The following is a 24,759-nucleotide window of genomic DNA, read 5'->3' on the forward strand; positions in this document are numbered from 1 at the left end:
AGCTGTGCAGTGACAGGCCAGATTTAAGCAGTTACATAATGCTGTCAGGGCAGTCTCGTGGGTGTGAGCCTTAGGATGCTCTTACAATACAAACTGGCGATACAATGGAAAAGAGACTATCATAATATTTCTGCATATATTTTACTCCTGCTACAATTTCTGTTTGCATTAGAGGATTTTCACAGAAAAAGGAAATTTTCATTTTATTAATTACCAAAAATTAACCAATTACTTCAGAAGTTCAATCTTAGTGTATCTGAATGTTTCATGAAATAATTAACGTTCTGCAGAGTTATACTAATCCACCATGACTGTTGGAGGGAAAGGCAAGGATGTTCACGTGTGACTGAGCTATTACAGTCATTTATGAGAACAGAGTTGCTAAGTTTTAACACTAGTGAATAGTCATTATCTCAGCTAATAATAGCATCAAGTGTAACAAATATGGTGTGAGCAGGAAAAGCTGTCACATCTAGAACATTCTAACAACTGTGTTCATACCTTTCCCCTCTTGCACATGGTCTGTCACATTTAGAAATCCCTAAAAGTTTATATGAAGTTCAACGACAAATTCACTAATGCCACTTGGAGAAGGATCATATAGTATTCATGGGTACAAACAGACCTAGCAAATGATATAACAGAGACAGTCTATAACAGGGAGCCTTCTCACATTTCTAGCAAGTTGCAATGATGGTGGGGTTCTTTTCTTTTAAAATAATCTGTGTTTTAATATACAAAAACCTATATGTTTGGTGTCATCATCCTCTACTCTTAATTTTCTGACCTTTTCAAGTCTCTATCTCTCTCTCTCTCTCTCTCTCTCTCTCTCTCTCTCTCTCTCCTCCCCTCCCTTCCCCTCCTCTCTCCTCTCTCTCTCCTCCCCTCCCCTCTTCTCTCTCTCTCTCTCTCTCTCTCTCTCTCTCTCTCTCTCTTTGTGTGTGTGTGTGTGTTTGTACATTGTGTGAGAGTATCTGAGTGTGGGCATATGCATGCCAAGCTGTGTATACAGAAGTTCAATCTGTATACAGGTCAAAGGACAACCCTGTGCATGGTCCTCACCTTCCATGTTGTGTGACACAGTGTCCTTTGTTCTCGATGGCCATGTGGCTCTCCACTTCCCATCCCAGTGGAGGAGCATGGGGATTATAACCTATGTCTGGCATTAGTTTTGGGGAATCTGAACACAGCTTCTCACACTTCCTGACAAAAGCATCCCACACTAAGCTATCTCCCCAATTCAACCTTTTGTGTCTTAAACTCCTCGCCTCTGGGGCCAGCCCTCCCCAAGACCTTCAGTTCTCCTTTGTGTTCAAGTCATAATCTCATCTTCTTTCCTTCTATGAGAATTTTTGAGACTAGTGCATACTATTTATCATTCCAACATGTTCCTTCTCATTTACCATTCTAGTCACTGTAACGTTGTGGAAAACACTCTTGTCAAACCCACTGACTTACTTTCTCTCACATCCCACAGACTTAACAATCCGGTGTCATTCCGTGATAATGTGGACTACTTCCACTTTTCAAAAATTTCTTAGGGTGTGCTTGTTAAGATTTAGAAAGGAGGAAATGATAAAGAAGTGGGGCACAGATGATCTCTAGGGTAGTGAATTCCTCCATAAAATGCTACGATGGTAGACACATGTAATGACACCGTTCCCAAAAGCCACAAAATGCACAGCATTAAAAGTGCACCTGTGTAAACTAATGGACTGTTGTGGGGATGAAGTGTCAGTATTCCTCATCATTGGTAACAAATCTGGTAGCATGCTGGTAATGGAAGTCAGTGAGGGCAAAAATCATGAAAATCCCTCCAACTTCCTTTCAGAAATTTAGATTTGGCTGTAAACCTAAAACTGCTTGGCGGGGAGGGGATGAAAGAGACAAAAAAGAAATAATTAACTTAAAATAAAAAGCTAAAACAGTGTGTGGACATTTGTGTGTGTGTGTGTGTGTGTGTGTGTGTGTGTGTGTGTGTGTGTGTGTGTGTTTCAGTTTCCTTTGACTACTGGCTTCTGGTTCTCTGTGTAGTATATTGTGCACATGTGTGCACATACACACTCATGCATGAACACCTTCACACACACACACACACACACACACACACACACACACACACACACACTTTTTTGAGTTTGTTTTTGCTTTGTGGTCTTGGCTGGTATTTACAATGTAGAGCAATCCACCTATGGACTGGGATGACAGGAATGTACCAATACACTTGGCCTCTCTTCACATTCCTTATAGACTCTTTCTTCTTTTGCCCAGTGTCTTGTCTCATGGTTTCTCTGTGCCATCTGCCTTGTTACATTTCTTTAAAATTACATGACTCTAATCTCTTAAATACAACATGATCTCCAAAACTGCATTTTTTTCCTATTCAGCTCTACTCCCACTTTTTAAACAAAATTTACCACTTCCAGATTCCTACTGCCCACCCTCAAATCTACTATTCTCTCTGAGTGCTAGTTCTCACCAGTCCACAGTCAGCCAAACACAAGGTACCACTTTCCAGGGAATCTCAATTTCGTCTACTTCCCTAAGGTTAAAATCCATGTGAAAGTACCTATTGCATTCTTATGTAAGTCGTATCTTGTTTCCTAACCATATCCTTAGTGGAAATTATCATTGTTGACTTTTTATTTGATTGAATTTTTTTAAAAACAATATCCTCTACCCTGGATGCACATTCTCCAATGTGTTTTTTTTCATAATACTTTCTTCCTATTTTCCCCAGGGATGTCTTTAAATAGGACAGTTTGGTAACCCTACATCCACTTCTTTGTTCAAAAATTTAGAGAATCGTTCAATCCATTTTTTTAAAGCAAGCATTCAAAATTTCAAATTTGGTGTCATGTACTCAAAGACTATGCAAAAAGACTATTCTTGTGTAAGTTTTACTTTTATTTTTTTAAGACTTTACCTCATAAAACATCTTGCATAAACATTGCTAATCACACAGTGAAACAATGAAATTTCTCTTCCAGCTCCATGGATTTCCAATGCCTAAATTATATTTTCCATATTCACAGTCTATATTTATAATAAATAAGTGATTATTATTATCTTATTAAAAAGTCTGCCATAATTTTCAAGATATTCATATTTATATTGGACAAATATGAGTTACTTGGAAGTAAGAGTACTCTCCAAATTGTGAATTGGGTAAGTGTAGACACATAGATCAAAATAGGGTTAATTACCATGGACTAGGTTAGTGAAACAGGAATCATGTGAGATGGTAATTGAGTTGGATCTTTATAATGTGTACAGTTTGATAAGTAGAATAGACAAGGAAGTAAGTAACAGAGATGGATATGGATTTCTGAGAATAGAAATGTATATGCCTGCATCCAATGTTTGTGAAATAATTACAAATAAGAGTTTGGGAGGAAGACATCAGTTGCTTTTGTTTGGGAGGCTGCATACAAGTTGTTAAAGCTCCATCCAGAAAGCACCAATCATTAAAGAGTGTACAAGTCAAGAAAATGATTGACAGGAGCAATCATTTATTCTATGGTTGTATCAGTAACAAAACAGTACGCACTAAATTAACAATGGTAGAACTACTCAATCTAGACAATTTGTAGGGCCATGGATACTCAATAGTGTTCTAAACCCTGTGCTCACTGCCATAGTATTACATAGTAAATTTACAAGTGTTATAAATTTATTTTATAGGATAGAGGCAATATGTTATGAATGTGAGTGTTTCACTTGCTAAATCTCAGTATCTATTTTGGAATTTACATATTAAATGTCACTTATTTGAATGTCAGACACATAATTGTTTTATTAGGATTTTTGAGTATTTCAAGAGCAAGATAACATGACAGAGCCACTAACCACTTATCTTTAATAGATAAGACATGTTTATGTGGTGGATTGTTAAACGCTACCTAGAAAACCAAGGAAGTTCTTGGTATTTGTTTTTTTTTCACAAACAACTGCACTTTCTTTGTTTTTTTTTTTTTTTTTTTTTTTTTTGGTTTTTCGAGACAGGGTTTCTCTGTGTAGCTTTGCGCCTTTCCTGGAGCTCACTTGGTAGCCCAGGCTGGCCTCAAACTCACAGAGATCCGCCTGGCTCTGCCTCCCGAGTGCTGGGATTAAAGGCGTGCGCTACCACCGCCCGGCTATAACTGCACTTTCTTGACTACATATTCTAAATGAAGGAACTTATTGGAAGGGAGTAAAACTTTCTCACCATTATACATATTCTTTTATACATTAGAAACCACATTCGGAATTCCCTATATGTATTTTAAAATAGGGCCTTTTTTATCCAGCTGAAATTCTTCTTCTTTTCCTTTCATTGAAAATAGATTCCTTCTCTATATAACATATACTGTTTATGGTTTCCCCTCCCTCTACTCCTCCCTGTTCCTCCCCATGTCCCCTCCCATCTGGATCCTCTCCCTTTCTGTCTTGCTAGAATTCTAATAAACACAAGTAAGCAGTAAACTTGTAGTCTGTAATTTCACTATCCACACTAAAATGTTTCTGAAGATATCCTGAAAACATCCTTGAACTGCCTTTTCAAAAAGCTCACCTTGTAAACAAAGTCACCATGTGGACCTCACTAAGAACTTGGAATTCTCTTTCAAATCAACCACAAGTAGCAAAGTCATATGTATGGTACTTTCAAAGTTATCAAGGACCTACTTCTTTTCTAAAGCCATTTTTTTAGTTAAATATGTTTAGCAACACAGAAAGCAGAAGTGGCTTGATCTGTTTGTGGGGCCCCTGGCAATGGGACCAGGACCTATCCTGGGTACATGAACTGACTTTTAAAAGCCCATCCCCCTAAGGTGGGATGCCTTAGTCAGCCTTGGTGCATGTGTAGGGGCACCTAGTCTTGCCCGAACTTTGTATGCCAGCCTGTGTTGACTACCCAAGGGAGGACTTACCCCCTATGAGGAGTGAATGGGGGTGGGGGGGTGGGTATGTGGGGGAGAATGGGAGAAAGGGAGGGAGGGGGAACAGTAGTTGGTATGTGAAATGGAAAAAAATGTAATTAAAATATTTAAGAAAGAATGAGTTCTGTTCCTATGTGACAGATATAGAGAATCCAAACCTGATTACAACCTGAAAAATCAACACATCCAGCCTACTTTTCAAGACTAAAGGACTGATTGATCACCAATAACTCCTTCTTAAATCTAATGAATAACAAACAGAGAGTGATTAAGGAAATATCTTTGATTCCTTCATACTCTTTTCAAAAATATAAAATAAAGTAATGGAAGAATATTAATCAAAATGGCACTTTTAGTTTAAAAATATTATTTTAGGATAAAAATGCATGCCAGACAGATACTCTCTTTTCTTTATTTTGTCTACTGCTCTAAGAGAGAATGGCTCTTCCAGTATAGCAGAGTGCAAAACCAGCAATTACATACCTGGCTGTGTATAAAGTAGCCTAAGAAACAGAGATCTGACAAGCAATAGGAAATTATGGAAAAAGAAAGATAAAATAACAGTATGCTTGACATTCAGATTATATCTTTATTCTAATTATATGCTATCTATGCAACAGAAAAAATGTATTATATATATGATGTTGTAAAATATTAAATTTCTAAAACTTTAGGTGTGTTTATCCAAATTTAACACAAAGTTGCTCATGCTTTGTACTTCCACAATCATATAACTATGTGTAAATTTATGATTCTGCTAAATTTAACAAGGTTAAGAGGCTAGTCACTGGTGATATGCCTATAATACTGTCAATCAACAGCAGAGACAGGCAAATTTCTGTGATTTCTAGACCAGACTGGACTACAGAGCAAGTTCCAGGGCAGCCAGACTACACAGGACAACAAACATGTCTCAAAACAAACAAAGAAGATTAGAGATGTTGTCTGGATGTCTCCCCTTTGCTGTAACTTCTTATAAGATACTTCTATAATTATTATTGAGTATTATCAGATTTTAGCAAGCCTGAATACTTATACATAAGGTTCTAAAGAAAAATTAGGGTTATTGTAATATTAATCTTCAAATATTAAAATTCAACCCATGTTGTCTATGGAGTTGGCTGCTTCTAGGGGAAGCTGATTTCTGACAAATATTGTCAAGTACCTCACAACATCTCTCTTAGGTGGGGACAAGAGGAAGGTTTAGGAATCTAGAAATCAGAAACAAGACAATGAGAGCACGTTGGTGCCACATATGAAGAAAGATCTACCTCAAAATTGTTAACTTGGTAAAAATAAAAATCCAATAAAAAACTCTATTTTTATTAGCCTTATGAATTTCCTTGCACAAAATTTGTTCTCATTATTATAAAGAACACTATTAATTAAAAATCTACTGTCATTTCTCCTTACAAGTTATACATTGAATAATTATTATATAACCAAATTCTGATATCAATAAGCTTTGTGAATTCCTCTGACTAAATATTAAAATTATATCATGTATTTTAGGTTTAAGTTAGAGTATCAATGAAGTCATATGTTGCTTAAAAGACAATATTGAAGTTATATGTAAAACCTAGTTATTTACAAATACTTTTGAGGTAAATATATCGCTAAGTGGACTGACTGTTCCAACAATAAAAAATTCCATGTCACAATTTGTTATCCTTATGCATAACAAATAATTAATTTACCTAATGAAAATCAGAAATGTAAAAATATAACTTTAATAAGATAAAAGAAACTGAATTGCAAATTGAGCTCAATAAAAATGCATGCACATACTTTTGCATAAGTGATCATTTAGATATGCATGTGTGTGTGTGTGTGCGTGCATGTGCACACTATGAAGACTTACATATTGACATGACTTACTTCTGTGTCTTTTGTTAATCAGTATACTAAACTAATATATGAAATATACAAGGTATAGAAATGCAAATAAAAATAGAAAACATGCATTAAGTTAAGTGACATTTAGAAATATTCAAGAATTTGAGAGTGAATTGTTAGAAGTTAATGCAGATTTTCTTTCACATGTATAGATACTACTAACAGTTTCTTACAACTAACATTAAAATATAAAAGGCAAAAATACTGTGTGTTCTGAGAGGCATCATAAATTCACATTATTGCCACATACATATTTTAGTGTGTGTATCAATTTATTTGATGAAAAATATATTAACAACAACAAAACCAGATAACTAAATAAATAATCCTTTCATCAGTTCCTGATTTCTGCCTTACTGATGTTTAAGCAAATCATCAAGGGAAGTAAATTATTCATTATACATTTCAAAGAGGATTCTCCATTGCCAACATTCTGCTACTGGTCCTTCTTGGAGCCAACATCAAGAGGATTCGTGGCAATCTCAAATATTGCAATAAAATAGAAAATGAGAGGCAATCACTCAGGAGAGATGTCAAGAATGAACTGAGCCCAGAGACTTATATCCCAGTTGAGTGAGGTGTACAAAGATAATTGCTAATATCTTGAATTATACCAAGAAAGTAAGAGATTCACCAGGAAACTGTACATGAAGAGCAGCTAAACTTTTTAAAAAGAGGAACTTTTATTCTGTTTCAGGAGAAGCATTTGGAAGGTTAACTGTAGTTTTAAATATGGTTGCAATGCTACATCTTTAAAACACTCACCAAATCAGCTGAAACAGGGTTGAAATATTTTGTTATCCTAAGGTTTAATTTTTACTGAATAACTATAGATTCAAACCCTCAAAGCAGTGAGTAGAGATTGATCTCGTTTGCAATGCTTCATAATATATTTAATTAAATTACACTTTTATGCTGATGCAGAGAGTTTAATCTTGTGATACAGGTCTCAAGAAAGCTGTTCATATGGTAGATTTTCAGCTTTTTGAGAATTCTCCACACTGGTTTTCATAAAGGTTGTACTAGTTTGTCATTCTACTAACAGTAAATGAGAATGTAATGACCAATAACAAAAAAGAGGCCATGAATCTGAAAGAGAATAAGGAAGGAGAAGTAGAAGGGTTTATGAGTAGGAAAGGGAAGAGAGAAATAATATAATTATGATATAACTCAAAACTAAAAGAAGTAATAAAATACAAAAAAATAAAAGAAGATTGTTCTAGAAAAATACATTGCAATATTTTTCCTGGTTAACTGATTCCAGGATGTGAGATAAAACAATATGCACACTACTTAAAATATTCTAAAAATTTACAGTCACATATTTATCACACACTAAGGGATAAAACATTAGGAATAATGTAGCTTTGACAACACAGTTCCTAATGTTGTGATGTCATCCTATGTTAAAGCTAGATATAAACAATTTAGAGGATCATAATGATACTACAGCCCATAGAATGGATTATCTGAATTGAAAAAAGAGAAAGATTCTTTTTTAAAAAACATAATCTTCATCAAAATGCATCATTCAAAAAGAAATCACAATCCAGTAAAGAGCTGTTGGGGGAAAGATCAAATTCAGCCCACATACCTTAGGAAGAATAGGAAATAGCCCAACTGGGCCACTGCAGGCCAAGTCTCATCTTTAGTTTATAGGCCAAATATATTTTGTTCATCAAAAGTTCCATTTGATCCAGTGCTAAAGGCTTTAGAAACAGGAACCCAAAGTGAAGACCCTAAGCATTCAGCATAATTGCCTTAGCAGTTAGAGCTAACAGGCAGAGTCCTATGTAAAACAGTCTTCACTGAGGTGTAAAAACCTGTAGGCAAGACTAACAATGAGATTATCTGTAGGTAGGTGTTAATGAGGTCATTTGGGTAGATGAGGTTTCAACAGGGCATCTTTATATGCTAGTGAACTTGGCTTACTGTCTTTTGCTAGAGACGTGAAAATTTAGTACTTTGATGGTAAGAAAATTAAAAAGCTGTTAAATATACCAGGAATATTTGTTAAAGAGAAAAAGCACCCATTTTATAAATAAATTTAAAGGAAAAAATTAAAACATGTGGAAACTTTTTCAAATTAAAACCCAAAAATAAAACATCCGAGGAAAAATTGAACGTGAAAAGCGTTAGCATTTCTGAAGATGAGGCTCTCTCCCTCTCACACTGTTATCCCATAAAGCCCAGAGTCAGTTTTTTTCCTGAAGAAGTCAATGTAATAAAAGAATATTACATTGTTACTCCTAGTAAATATGCAACTTATGGACCCTAAAGGTTTAACAACAAGAAGTACGTAAAATTTTAAATCATTATTTTCAGGTAAATATGATCTAAGTGTGTGCAGTTACTACCCAGTATTGCAATGAATTGGCAAACTCATATATTTAAAATTTAATAGCAAATGGATAAAAAACACACCTGTGCTACACTACTATGCAGTTAGACATATACAAAGTTCAGAGGATAGTAAATGTCTGATGGGTACTAATAAGCCAAAGCACAGGAAACACTTATATGAAATGTATTTGTACTGCACATTTTGACCTAATATCATAAAACTATAATACATGGAAGAGAGTGGTATGGCAGAGAGCTTCTCCGTGTCTAATATCAATTACATAGTATTAAAAGGTAACTAGAGCTTTAATCTATATTCGGTACTTATGACCTTTCTCCCCTGAAATACTTGAAAATTTACTTCATTAAAATTTGTTAATCAACCCAAAGAATTACTATTTCAAAGCAACAGAAAAGAGTAAAGCCAATTTGTCAATTTGAAACCAATTCCTGAAGATTCTGGCAAATTTTACAATTTTTATTTGTAGAAATTGAACCACAGATATATGTATGATATTAAATTAATACATTGATAGGTATTATGCAGGGGTTCTAAAACTTAAAATGGGTCCCTTGATTCACAACTTAGTATGAATGCCAGTTATGTGAGGGGCAAAGGATTGTGGCTGGCTTTAAGAAGTCCTTTTATCCTTTCTGTGAGTTTTCTCCTTTCAGCCCACCAGAAAACCTATAATGACTAGAATGAGTCACAATCCACAATATAGAATTTAAAACTTTAATTCTAAAAGAATTGTTTTTTTAGATTAAAAAATAAATTTTAAATTTTAAAATTGATTCTAAAAGAAAGCCATATGCATTACACAGGAATAATAAATAGTCCTTGTTTGAGCTTGTTTCTTGGCTTTAAACTGCATTCTATAGTCATTTTAGATTGGAGAAAGTTCATACCAAGTAGCAATTATTGATAAAAAGCATGCACTTAATATTTCAGTAACATTGGCTTTGGTTGTGAAGCCAAGAATCATCCTGTTGTTATTTACCAAGTGACTAAGTATTAAGTAAGAAGCAAAGCAGTTGTGCTGAGTCTCTGGCCCATGCTGTACCAAGTTCCTGGACACCCTTTCTAAGCAGCCACCATCAACACAGTTTCTGTCTGAGAGACACATAGGACCACTCCAAACTCCAGCTCAGTCAGGAACTCAAGGTATCCACGGATAACTTGTCACGACTTAGGAAAGTCCAGTAGACTGATGATCACAAAGTTGGGCTGCATATTGTGTCTTGCTCTTGGTGGATTATGGGGTACTGTCTTAGGATTTCTATTGCTGTGACAAAACACCATGACCAAAAAGCAAGTTTGGGAGGAACGGGCTAATTTGCCTTACATTTCCACATGCTGTTCCCCACTGAAGCAAGTCAGGATAGTATCTCGAAGGCAGGAGCTGATGCAGAGGCCATGGAGAGTAAGGCTTACTGGCTCGCTTCTCCTAGCTTGCTCAGCCTGTTTTCTTATAGAACCCAGGACCAGCAGCCCCAGGATGACACCAACCCCATGAGCTAGGCTCTCCCTCGTCCATCACTATTTACTGGCTCTCATGGAGGTATTTCCTCAACTGAGACTCCTTCCTCTCTGATGACTCTAGTTTGTGTCAAATAGAAGCACAAAACGAGCCAGTATGTGTATCACTTTCATTTTTAAGGATTTTATTTTAATTATGGGGGACACCTGAGTGCAGACAGGGATGCATCCCCTCGAGCTGGATTGAAGAGAGGTTGTAAACCAGTTGATAGTTGATACGGGTGCTGGTGACCAAGGGTTGGCCAGCAGGGAAGACCATAGGTTCTTCTGCAAGATCGGGCAGGTGCTCTTAGTCACCAGGTCATCTCTGAAGCCCCCAGCATGTGTCATTGTCATTCTGTGAATATGAAACCTTAATTCCACAGATTTACCTTCAGCTGACTAGAGAACATGATGTCTTAAATAATAAACACTATTGTCAGGAAATCCAGTTTAGTCCTCACTGTAATGAAAACTTTCTTAAAAAAAAAAAAATAGTGTTACCAATATGGAACACTGTCCCATTTTCCAAGGTATATTTTCCTTTCAAATTTTATTTCTTTGTGTGTGTGTGTGTGTGTGTGTGTGTGTGTGTGTGTGTGTGTGTCTGTGCGCGCGCAAGTGCAAATTTTATTCCTTTCAAATTTTATTCCTTTGTGTGTGTGTGTGTGTGTGTGTGTGTGTGTGTGTCTGTGCGCGTGCAAGTGGAGGTCATAAGACAGTGGAGGAGCCTCTTCTCTCTTCCTACCACATGGGTTGCAGGGATACCTTGGCCCAGTGAATCATCTCATCAGACCTACAGACCCCCTCCCCCTTCCTTTTAGAAGAAATTTGGATTGATCACTTCTTTTCAAGGTGAGGATATAATTATATTGAAGTTTACCTTAGATGTTTCCATCTCAAAATATAAAGAGAACAGTTATAAATTCTTCATAGTTTATACTTTCATGTAAATTTACTCACAGCAGTTCAGCAAACATAACCACCATTTTATTTATTTATTTTGCTTTTTGTTTTCTTCAAATATTATTATGAGGAGAGGCAAACGTTTCAGGATTAAAGTGGATGCTATTTCAAGCATCATCACAAATGTTATAGGTACAAAAGCCATTATCCATCCTCCATACTCTGTTTCCAGGAGATAGTACTCTATTGTTATTTCTCTTTCTGGGTTTGTCTAAGGACAGAAGAAAATTTGAAAAACCTTTTAATAAATAACAGTGATTCACAATAATTGGAAACTCTAATTATAAAAATATCTTCTAACACATATACTATGAAATCATGTACTTCTTTATCAGAAAGAAAGAACAGTGATTATTTGTTTATAATTCTTATTTAAATTGAATTATAACAACTTTGAGTTAGAAATAGAATATACAGGATAGTAAAAGTAGATTTTGAGTGAGTAAATTTAGGAATGCTCTCACTACTAAGACTATATAGATCCATCCATTCATAAGGAAGCAAGTTAAAATCTTAAATACATTTAAAGATTCTGAAGAATACAGGAAGGGCCCATACTGAATAGAACCACACAGCAGCTTTATATAAAGTCCTTGGCTGGCTGGACACTTCAGCTTTACTATTCAATTTCTGGCTACCTGGTATACATGCTGGGTCACAAAAGCAATTTTCATTGAGTCTTATAGTTCAAAGAGAACAGGCAAGCCCCTCTCTACTCATGTTTCTATGGCAACTTTCAGAACAGGATGTAGCAAAGTCTTGCTAAAATATATTCAACCCATCTATCATCTACAGCATTCATTTTATCATGCCAGCACTCTCTCATCAAGTTATTCCTACATTTTCAAGAAAAGTGTGCTTTACATACAAGGTGGACTTTAAGGACACCAACTTACAGAAACCGTGGCCTCTATGTCTGATGAACCATGATTGAAATGGAAAAACTCAGGAATCAACAGAAAGCTACACTTGTGCCTTAACCTAACTTGGACCTTCATGATTGGTGTCAATGGAAGGATTTGGCTTACAGGGAGTTTCTGGAGCTTTGTGAGGTAGGATTGAATCCATGGCTTTGCAATTAGCTGCTGGGTCTCTAATAGCCCAAATGAACTTACTGCAAATGTGCTCTGAGGATGCCCATCACCAGGAGAGTGGACACAGGCACATAATTTTGTTTCTGGAAGCAATTCCTAAATTAAACAAAGAGAATCAGTAGTTGGCTTTTTTTTTTCTCTTCAAGCTTAGGGCTTGTGCGAATAATGTGTATTATCAGTTAAATTAAAAAAATCTTGGTAGATTAACACAAATAAGACTATTGTAGCTTTGGTTCACAGATGATACTCATAGATTTATAATATTTGGTAGATGTGAAGTTCAGCAGTGAAATTATAATAAATGAACCAATGAGAAAAACTATCCTGATTCCCTTTCTTTCCCTCCTAAGCTGAAATCACTGTCATTATTTACAAGTATTTTATAGATAGCTATAAATAACACATGTTTTTAGCATATGATGCTATTTGTCCTTACTTATCTCCAGTGCATTTTAAAATGCTAATCAATGACTTCTAGTCAGTTATAACCATTGTCAAAGAACAGGAATTCCTTGATATAAGCTGTGAGAAAAATAGCAGTCATCTCTTCAGCTAAACTGCCTTGGTTGTGCTGTACTGTGATATTGCTATTCCCACTTAAACACATCTAAGACTGTGGAGAGCTCATCATAATATCTGTTAAAACCTGTTGAATTTTCCCATTTGCATGGAAAACTACTTTATGTCAAAAGTAGAGTTTGCATTTTATCTGTAAAAGCAAAGTGATTATTTATTGATAAAATGGTATAGAATGTCATTTTTTTTGCCTAAGTAGCATCAGGTATTTCAAAGATTTTGTCTGAAGGGCAAAAGGATTACATTGCATTTGAATAGACCATGTGACAACACATCCTTAGACTTCATGTATGATATGAAAGGATGATCCCCATTCAAAAGATACACAAGGGAAATGATAATTGTACCAGGAAAGAAGAAAAGCAAGAAGGGCTGTGGTGAGGGTGTCAGGGGGTATTTGTAGTAGTTTGATGCATGTAAATATTACATCTTATAAATAATTCTTTTCAAATACATCTCTGAAGTTCAGGGGCTCTGTTGAAGAAACGGATTGTATATGCTTTAGCTGACTATATGTCACTTTCTTCAAGATAGCGGCAACATTAATTCAGACAGGAGAAAACTGGCTTCCAAAATATCCCTTTCCTTCTATGTCTTGTGAAGGAGTATGTCACCTGATGCTGGCAGATGAGGACTAGGGGGATGCTCAAGTTACACTTTACTGTCAGAATCCAGCAAGCACGTTTTCATCTAAATTATTTTGTCAACAGCCTTGTAGTGCCCTTGCTAACCTTATTTGGCACCAGTGCATAATTAGATACACAGGGGTGTGACTCCAATTGAAGGTGTTGGCATTGTAGCACTCTGTGAAAATATTAACTATGAGGTTAACTCCAATTTTCTCTTCTTTAATTAAATGCACATGGTACTAATGAGGTAACCTACTGTTCCTTGATAGCACTAATTAGCTAAGAGGAGAGTACACTCTCACACTGCAATTTAAACCTAAAAATAAGGTTGAAATATGCTAATTGCAGGCAATTTAAAACAGTACAAGTTGAAGAACTAGTCATAATAAGAGAAAGTGACTGCTTTCCAGCTAGGCAGCTGTAACTTTGGTTAAAATCAAAACAAGCCACACAATTTTTGGACTGCTATTTAACAAGGTCATAAGCATCCTTAAGAACGAGATGTTAGTTCATATAATGACAATATGCCAGACCACCACCACTGAGCAAAATCCACAGAAAGGTACTCTTCCTGAAGAAACCAGAAACAAATCTCACAAGAGCTCTGAAGCGACAATGACATCATATTTAATACTGAAAATTAAACTCCATAAATAAGCTGTATCACCTTTTCTTCAAGAACACCCAAATTAATGAAAATATTGTAATTGGTACCTCAGAAATCAACAAAGCAAGTGGAGACGCTGACAGTGTGTTATCCCATTCTGGTTAAGGAGAGATGCCAAGAGGAGGAAGCCTTATCCCTTGAGGACCACATGAAGTTATTAGGAGATGATGTATAATGATGAAAATACTTAAAAGGTACAAAAACATGAACATCTGTGATCATCATTTCAGGGATACAGGTGCTTAAGGATATTTGCTCAGACTTCTACTGTTTTGAACTAATGGATGGAAGTTTCCTGAGGCTTCACTAAGAGAGAACAGTGTCCCTATTCTTAGCCACAGTGACCCAGACACACAATTTCCTTTAACTCAAGCATAATACTAATGCACCTTCTTTAATAATCCTCTCCAACATTCATTTTGCAATTGTGATTTTAACTGATGAACTTAGAGAGCTGCCCTGAAAAGCAAGAGTTTGAAGGAACCCCTGAATCATTTATATATATATATATATATATATATATATATATATGATATATATATGTATATATATAATATTTTGATTGGTACAAAGGATATTTTGATTCTCTAAAATCCATAGTATGTCTTATATTTTCAGTGATCAACTTAGGTAAATAAAACCACTCATGCCAAGTTACTCCTGAAAACACAAAGAAAAGGGAAGCTGAATAAACTATTATTAATCTATCCTTAGGACCACAGTAGAAAGATAACTGTGTCATGGGTTAAAGGCAACAGTTTTCTCTTTTTTGTCACTTTGTATGTAAATTTATAAATTAATAATTAAGCAATCAAAAGTATTGAGCAAGCATTAAAAATATAGTCTAAGAAAGCAAAATCTGAGAGATGTTCAACTGATCCTTAGACTGAAGAAAAACTTAAGAAGAAATGCATCCTGCTGTTGGATGTCTTTCTGTATGCTCTGAAAATGTGTTGCCCTGATTGGTTGATAAATAAAGCTGTTTGGCCTATGGCAAGTCAGGTTATAGCTAGGCAGGAAATTGAATAGAGACAGGAAGAAGAAGCGCAGGGGCGAGAGATACGCCAGTACCACCAGGAGATGCAAGATGTGAATATACCGGTAAGCCACAGCCACATGGCAACTTATAGATTAATAGAAATGGGTCAAGATATAAGAGCTAGCTAGCAAGAAGCCTGCCATAGGCCATGAGATTAGTAATTAATATTAAGCCTCTGAATGATTATTTTATAAGTGGCTGTGGGACCTTGGGGCTGGGGGAGAACAGAGAAACTGTCCCACTACAACAACCCATTTGAAAAGCAAAAACTTGTAAGCAACTAACTCTCAAGGAATAATTCCTGGAGTTAAAAGTGTGTGAAAACAGACTTTTCACAACCCTTAGCCAGTCATCATATCTTGCCAATAGGTTTAGGAAAGAAAACTGTGCTTTGAAAAAAAATCCACCCACTCTCACAACCGCCCTAACAATTTATCCTACAGAGGGAGACAGAATGTTGGCAAGAGATGCTAATAAGCATTTGATCAGCCAGGCTTTACCAGACCCAGGAAGCTGCAGGTTCTTAAAGAACCAGGGAGACGAATGAAATCAGACAGGCACTTAGAAAGCAGTCTCCTAGAGGCAACCTGACACAGTCCAGCAAGTCGCAGGGAAACCCAATGCGAACGGATGTTTTAAGTGTTCGCATCTGTTTCCAATAAGCACCCACAGCGAGAAGGCCAGGACAATGTACTAGAAAGGGCTTTCAACATGAACTTCAGAAGAAATCTAGTCTTCAGCTAAATATGGATCATTGTTCAAAATAAGGATATGGGCTCTGGAGACAGTCTGTCGGGGTTCAGATACGGATTCAACACTTAGCAGTGCTGTGACCTTGACTACAGCATTTAACATTTCCTGGTCTTTTTCTTCAGAAGGTGGTAAAGAAACACTGTTACAGATTTGTTAAACACACAGAATGGTAAAGCACAGGTAGTAATGGTAGCACCCATAAATTTAAAATTATTAGCTATGTACTTCATATATATATACATATATATGAATATATTATATATATTAGCTATGTACTTTATATAGATCATTGCTGCAGAATGGCACTTAGTTTCCTTCAAATAAAAATTACTGGTTCTCAATGTAAAATACCATTATACATTATAAATGGTACAAAAATCAAGAAGACATTTTACTGTAATCAAATGAATATACCAATTTTTTAACAGTAGACTTCAAAATAGAAGACAAAGTCTCTTCCACATGAATGCATATATATATATTTTATCTGTAGAAGTCTGGCATAGCAAAGCAAAAAGCTAATATGGGTAGATATATGAGTGTCCTACTGCAAGATGAAATGACTTGTATGAAAGAGAATATATTTTGAAAAGTTTACAAAGATGTCTTTTTCTAAAAAACAGAAAACAAGTAAGTATGATTATATTGATCTTTCCCAGCAGATGAAATTATTTTAAATTATAATTTGAAGTTGAACTGAAGGCTGAACACATTTTTCTTTAAGGTGTGTGAGACTCCACATCCCATTATATTTTAGGCATAATGGTATGTGGAAGGCATACTGTTCTCCACTTTGAGGTTACTTAAGAAATCAAGCAGCATTGTAAAAGTTCCATACTTTAAAACAATATAAAATATTATTCTATGAGTGGATTTTATCCTATCTGGTGAATTGGTTTGTTTACCTGCTTTGGCTCTCCATCTTGCCTAATGGAAGCTGTCCAGGGGCACTGGGGGCATAGATTTATATCAGGATGACACGTGTGAACTTTATAAAAGCCATATTATTTCATCCTTCCCTAGATATCTCTGGAAAACAGATAAAAAATTGCCTAGGTCAGACAGAGGGGATAAACAAAAGAATATTGATGTGTGGATAACATCAATTTTGAATATTTCACAAAGGAAGTGTGTTAGATGAGTTGGCATATATTTTGGGTCAGCCAAGAGAATGTAGAGACTATGTACCCCAATTAGTAAACTAGCATAGGCAGACCCCTTAAAATTTTTTCACTCTTCGTTCTGATGGAGTAGTTTGTGGTGCTTTATTTCCTTCTATGGCATGTACAGACTCCAAAACCCTTACAATTTTGAAAAGATTATGGCACAACTATTAAAGAAACATTCTGCAGAAGATGAAAGTAAATTCTAAGCAGGACAAATTAAACAGTAAGTAGCTGACATTACTGAAGAGACATGGTTTTATTTGTTGGATTGTTTAAGGGCCAAGCTGTGCACCCTGGATCCTACTGTGCAGATTCTCAGATGCTATCAGGGAAAAGCATTTCTGCAGAAGCTGCTTATGACAAAGCTACAGTCACAGAGATCCACAGTGCAAACCTAGGGTGCGGAATCCAGGGATGCACATTTATCTTGTTTCTTGATGATAATGACCTAGTGTGTCTGTGATCAATCAACTCTGAGAATCACTTCACTCTTTACGGTACTTTCTTGACAAACCAGTTTTAGTTATTTTAGCCTTTTATGTAAATAAACAAAGAACATTTTGCAGCAATTACTGTGCTATAATATATATGTCATGAAGTTATTAAAGTGAAAGAAACGTCCTCCAACCTCTAGAACAGAGAGGAAAAAACAAATTTGCATTGTAAACCAGGAAACAGCAAACTCAAGAACCAATTGTCTGAACTCTGAACTTTTTATATCCTCAACCACTTTGGTACTTGAATAAAACATAGGATAGCATCTCAGAAAAAAAATAAAGTAGGCATAAAACAAAATGAAAAAGGTAAGAATATAAATCAATTAAACTGAGATTCAGTTTTCAAAATATTTTTAAAATCCACAGTTGTGAAATACTTAAAAGTGTGGTTCCTTAGTAATGAATTAGGTAAAATGATATAATGACAGGTAAAAGGGCCACTAACATCATTGTGACTTATTACATACGCCCATGTGGTGTTTGAAGGCTTAGGTATTTGACACTTAGTTCTCAGTTGGTGGCAATGTCTGAGGAGGTTCAGATGGTGGAAACTTGCTGGAAGAAATGCGGCACATGAGGTGAACTTTGACAGTATGCATTCCCATTTACACTCCCTTCTTCCAGCTAATGATTGAAAAGGTGAGCTCTCTGTTTTCTGCTCCAGTCTCCATGCCTGCCTCTTGGTGCTATGCTTCCCTGCCATAATAGATTTGTATCCCTCTGGAATCACACGCCCCAATAAACATTTTTTTTTTTTTACAGGCTGCTAGGAGGAGAGCCTATGTAACCCAAAGAACAAATCTATGGGCAGACACCTAAAGAATTTTCACTCTTCATTTCGACGGAGTAGTTAGTGGTGCCTTATTTCCTTCTATGGCAGAGACAGACTCCAAAACCCTTATAATATTGAAAAGAATATGGCATGGCTATTAAAGAAACATTCTGCAGAGGAAGAAAGTCAGCCTGAATTCAACAGTAAACAGCTGGTATTACTTAAGAGACTTGATTTTATTTGTTTGTTTGCTTAAAGGCCACACTGTGCAACACTGGTCAGTATTTTGTCACAGCAACAGAAAAGTAACTAATATAGAAACTAGTACAAGAAGTGGGGTGCTGCTGAGAACAAACTGACCATGTTAGGTTTTAGAAGAATGTAAAAGACTGTGGAATTTGTGTCTAAGAAACTGGTTGAATGCTGTCAGAAGAGTTTGAAGGGGCATCCTAGAAGAAGTCTCAAAGATAGCAGTGCTGAGAGCAGTGTGGATTTCGAAGGCCAGCTTAAGAAATGTGCAAAGTAAACAATAGTAGCACCTGCACTAAAGACCATTTGTATGGTATTTACAAAGAGAGCAAAAGGCTGAATTTTTCCCATGTCCTGAGAACCTGACTGAGGATAAATTAAATAATGAACTGACTTATTTTATGGAGGGAATTTCAAAACTCCATAATGTTGCATCTACCTGTGGCCTTACTATTATTGATAATGTATGTGCAAGTCTACAATAAAAAATGGAAAATGAGGCACAAAAAAAAAATTTAAAAAAATGTACTGTCTGGGGCAAAGGGGACATTAGGAAGCTTAATGTTACAGCCAAGGCATGTGCTAGAGGAGAGGCTACAGTTGTTAAGGAGATTAATACCATGAAGGAGAGGACTTCCATGCACTGGAGTAAAGGGAAGGCTGTTTTCTTTGCAAAATTCCAGGCAACTAACCTTCCAATGTGTGAAAGGGAGAACAAGGCATTTTCTGGTCCTAGGAAGCAGCTGAATAAAAGCTATGATGCTAATGTGATTGGGACAGTGGAAAATGATTCTTCTTAAGCTGGTAGTTAAACTTGGCAGTATTATTTGTGTGATGCTAGTTTTAGAGGCATGAAGGATTTGAGAATGAGCCTGTCATGGATTTTTTTCTTACATGGTTTCAGGTAGCTGCTGAGGCATAGTGCAGCTGGAGAGTCCTGTGTTAGGGACCTGAGAAGGCAAAAGGTTTTAAGAAGCCTTGAAGATGTGAAGGTAAAGCCTGAGTTTCAGTAGAGAACCAAAAATGACGGAGATGCCAGATTCATGGGATATCTGCAACAAGAGAGTTGTATACAGAGGATGAGACCAGACCAAGAGAGAGATGTATATTATGGGCAGCGAAGCTGAAAGGGTAAAGCCATCTCTGCCCTTTGATCTAGGCATGGAACTACAGCTGTTGGTGTTTGCCTTGCTCGGGTCTAGTATTCTTCTGATCCAGTATTTCCTCACTATGCTACCATTCTTCCATTTTTGAGTTACCATGTATATTCTGTGCCACTATACCAATTATGTTGAATGTATGCAAGTCGGTTTTTGCTTTTATAGGGCCCTTTAGATAAGAGCTTGCCTTGAGTCTCAAAAGAGACTTTAGACTTTACATTTTTGAACAGCATAGAGACGATTAGCAACTATGTGGACTTTCTAAGTTGGACTAAGAGTACGTTGCAATACAGCTATGAGCCCATGGAGGCCAGCAAGTAGAACATGGAAGTTTGAAAGAGCAGTGTTCCTCCTAGGCTCAGGTATTGGGACACTTGGTTCACAGCTGCCGCACTGTTTGGGCAGGTCTAGGTAGCTAGCGTAGCGGTGCTGAGAGGAGGGTGTCTCTGGGAGAAGGCTTTAGGACTGCAGAGCCGGCCTCATCCTACTTCCAGTTCATGTGTCTACTTCGGGTTGCAGCTGCAGACTTTAGCTCTCATTTTCTCCCTCGGGCCTCTGCCTGCTGCCCTACTTCCCTGCAGTGATGCAATCATATTCCAGCAAAACTGTTAGTTGAAATAAACTCTTTTATCCATAAGTTGCCTTAGTTATGGTGTTTTATCAGAGCAACATAAAAGTAACTAGTGTAATTCCTAACATAAGAAACGACTGAATTTTTACTAAATGTGATAATTAAAATACATCTCTTTCTGTAAGTAGGTTCAGAGAGGTCATGAATTCTATCTATACAATCACCTAACTCAGAAATGAAAATTTTGATAAAGTACATCAAACAGTTTGTCCACATTGAATGCAGTATTTTTACAATTACAATTATTTATTGTGTGCACATGTGTGAATGCATTTGTGCATGTACAAAGTGTGTGTGGGGTATATGAGCTATAGCACGTGTGTGTACATAGGAGGACAACCTGAGGGATCCAGTTCTCTTTCCACTATGTGGGCACTGGGGATTAGATTCAGGTCATCACATTCAAGACAAAACACCTTTACCTTCTGAGCAAGCACCTTTGCCAGCAGAAGGTAATGTTTACATTGTTTCTCAAAGGACTAGAAATTTCTGATTGAAAATAAAGACATAAAAAGGAGAATCCAAAGGATTTATTATTGTCTAAGAAATTTAATTATTGTTGAATAATAGGAGTATTTTAAGCGAGAAAGTTTGAGACTATGTTGAGTTCTACATATAAAATCCAGAGAATTCCCATCCTATCATGACATAAAGAGAACTCACAGAGTTTTTTCAAGAAATGGTAGGTAAATCATGGAGGTGTGAGTTTAGTTGGAACTGGCTGGCTGCCTAAACTGCTAAAGATTCACTAGTCAATTACTTATGGCAACCAGCCAAAGCTGCAACCATGAAATGGAGAAGGATACACAGTTTAAGAAAAATCTAACTTTAGAGAATCTGAAGTCCAGCTGAGTGAGTGGATTGTAAATGATAAAGCAAGAGTAGACCTTGACACACTGGCAAGATAACAGTATAGAAGAATGATGTTTAAAGGATGGGAAGGTGACCACAGGACGTCTGGGAAGTTGTTTCCAGGGGATCTTTATGAGACAACTTCAGGAGCAAGTCAAGGCATAGAGGGGATTGAGAATCAACATGTTAAATGTTGATAATGTCATAGGGAGGGAGGGAGTTCTGGCTGCGAGGTCATCTGAACAGGTAATTCTAATCTTGAGACATCGCTCATGGTTTGTTGGGAACTCTGTCTAAATTAATACTGAAACTCAATTCCCTGGATTTCTGCTTCAGTTGTGTTGGAGTAGAGACCAAGTGAGATAGTTTATGCCTGTGATTCCAGCCTTCAGAAGGTCAAAGTAGGAGGATTGTCATGAGTTCAAGACCAGCCTTGGCTGTCTCATGAGTTCTAAGTCAGCCTGAGTGATAAAGTGGGGACTATTTGCAATGAAAACAAAGTTAAATTATAAAATAAAAACAAGCTTTCCAGTAGTGATAACTTGCAGCCAGAATTTACATCATTGACATAAAAGTAGGAAACTTGGACATAGAAGAAGAGAAAACACAATTAAAGTCAGAATAAGAATCCTCAGAGGAGTAGGGTTGACATTCTGAAACCTATGACCTTTTCATTCTCAAATCAATGTGACAGGTCTTCTGGAAGATGAAAATCTAACTATCTCAAGGTTCAGCCATACCACCATTGAGCATATAACCAAAGGATGCTTCATCCTATCACAGAGACACTTGTTCAACCATGCTCATTGTTTCTCTACTCATAATAGCTAGAAATGGGAAACAACATAGATGTTCTTCAACAGAAGAATGGATAAAGAAAATGTGATACATTTACCCAATGGGGTATTGCTTAACTATTAAAAAATGATATCATGAAATTTGCAGGTAAATGGATGGAACTAGAAAAATCATCCTGAGCGAGGCATCTGAAACTCAGAAAGAGATAAACATATAGTATTAATTTGCTTATATGTGGACATTAGCTGTTATGTTAAAGATAATCAAGCTACAATCCATAGACTCACAGAGGTTAGGTGCAGATTAATGGACTAGAGGGGCCACATAGATCTTAGAAAAGGGCAATAGAATAGTTATGATGGGAATGTGACTGGGATGGGAGGATCAAGTTGGGAAGCAGACAAGAGGGGAATAAGTGAGGGCATACAGGAGAGACAGCTAAAATTAATGAGTATTATAAACCTAGTACAGTAAACGTTTCCTAAAATAGGTACATTATATGAAGGTCATCTAAATGAAATCACCAAATAATGTGGTAGTCAGATCCCCTACTGGACATCTGTTGTTACCAAATGAAGCTTTCAGTACTGGAATTGGGTTACATCTAATTGAGTTGTTAGCCTAAAGGGGTCCCACAGGAACCCCCAAACAACTCAGGCCACTGAAAAGACTGCCTTGCTCTGCGCTAACTGACGGCAAGGCTCCACTGCAGAAGACACACTTATGCAACGCACTGCACAAGAAGAGGTGGAGCTGGTGCCTTTATCAATGCATTCTAGCATCCTTGGTACAGAAAGGTACTCTGCACACTATCAAAAGAGAAAAGTAAACATCAAGCCAGCCACTTACCGTTTGATCTACAATGGTGCTCTGCCTGTAAGTGCAATGGTTGTACAAAGCTTGTGTGAGTCACCAACCAATGTCTGTTTTGACTTAAAGCCCCCTCCACGAGATGGAACCCATACCTGACACTGAAGGTGACCAAGAACCTGAGACTAGACAGCCCCAGGACCTAGGACAAAACCAAATAATATGGCCCCAAAGAAAAGCAATCAAGCAAAAATGTAGAAATAAAATGATTTCTAATGACACTGTGCTATACTCATATATCAGAGTGTTAGTCAACTATGATCAGAGAGGCTTTCTCCTGCAGCAAAAGAGATCAAATACAGAGACTGATAGTGAGAAAGTATGTGAGAGTGAGAGACCTTGAAACATTAACCCTTAAATGGATTGTCTCCCATCAAATCCCTTCCTTTAGGGCTCAGGGAAGCTTGTGGAAGAGGAGATAGTAGAGTATAAGAGACAGAGAGGATGGATAGAGAACACCAGGACCCAAGGTCCTCTAAATCAATATGATCAAAGCACAGAAACTGAGGTTGCATTCAGAGGGCCAGCATGAGTCTACACCAGATTGATTGCTTACATATTACAGCTTCCAGTTTATTTATTTTTTTTCCTCTTCCCGAATGTGTGGGTCTCTTCTCATGTTCTTTCTCTTTCTGTTTATTTGTCCAATTCTAAAGTATTAGGTCTTTGTTTTATCCTATTATATTTTATTATGTTATGTTTTATTATTATCCCTAAGAAGTCTGTGTGCTAATACGAGACAAAGAGGGAGCAGATTCAGATAGGAGGAGAGATGAGGGTTGAGAAGAGTAAAGGAAGGGGAACCAAATTCAGAACATCATACGTGAGAAAAAAATCTATCTTGAATAAAACAAAAAGTTCAAAATAAAATAAAATATTAAAAATATCAATGGCCACATAATAACAACTGAAGATGAACCTCTGCATATAGGAATGACAGTGGTGGAGACCAAACTGGACTGTCTAATACTGGTGAAGGAAGAGAAGTTGAAATGTAAGCCCTCATTCCAAATGTTTCATGATAAATAATATGTACACATACAACTGTACTTTATTAATTCCTTGGAATTTAAAGATGAAGAGACACACCTAAAATTTGGAAATTTGAGGAAAAATAAGCTAATATGATGCTGACAAGTTAAAGCCATGGTAGAAGTGGGTAGATGCTGGTGGAGAGCTTTTATCTTTCAAAGGGAATGAGGAGACATGCCTGGATGAGATGGTCTTTGGAGAAAAGAAATCAGAGAAGCAGGATGAGTCCCTTTCTTGTGGCTTCTGAATTCTCTTTCTGGCAATAAAAAGTGTATAGTGAAATTTGGCAACAGGTGCAAAATCCAGTGTTCATACACCAGTGTTGCAAATG

General features: G+C 36.7%; 1 protein-coding gene across 6 annotated transcripts in view; it reads right to left on the reverse strand.

The window, feature by feature from the left end:
• Positions 1-24,759, reverse strand: part of Foxp2 (forkhead box P2) — a 545,581-nt gene that overhangs the window by 103,993 nt on the left and 416,829 nt on the right. Inside the window, exon 4 of one of the 6 annotated variants that reach the window (XM_037203511.1) lies at positions 12,759-12,833. The exons of the other annotated variants lie outside the window; for them this stretch is intronic. Within the exon in view, the coding sequence (XP_037059406.1) occupies positions 12,759-12,833 (75 nt within the window). The remainder of the gene's footprint in view (positions 1-12,758; positions 12,834-24,759) is intronic. 6 annotated transcript variants of the gene reach the window in all.

Source organism: Peromyscus leucopus, chromosome 3 (genome assembly GCF_004664715.2).
Source record: "Peromyscus leucopus breed LL Stock chromosome 3, UCI_PerLeu_2.1, whole genome shotgun sequence".
Lineage (NCBI taxonomy): Eukaryota > Metazoa > Chordata > Mammalia > Rodentia > Cricetidae > Peromyscus > Peromyscus leucopus.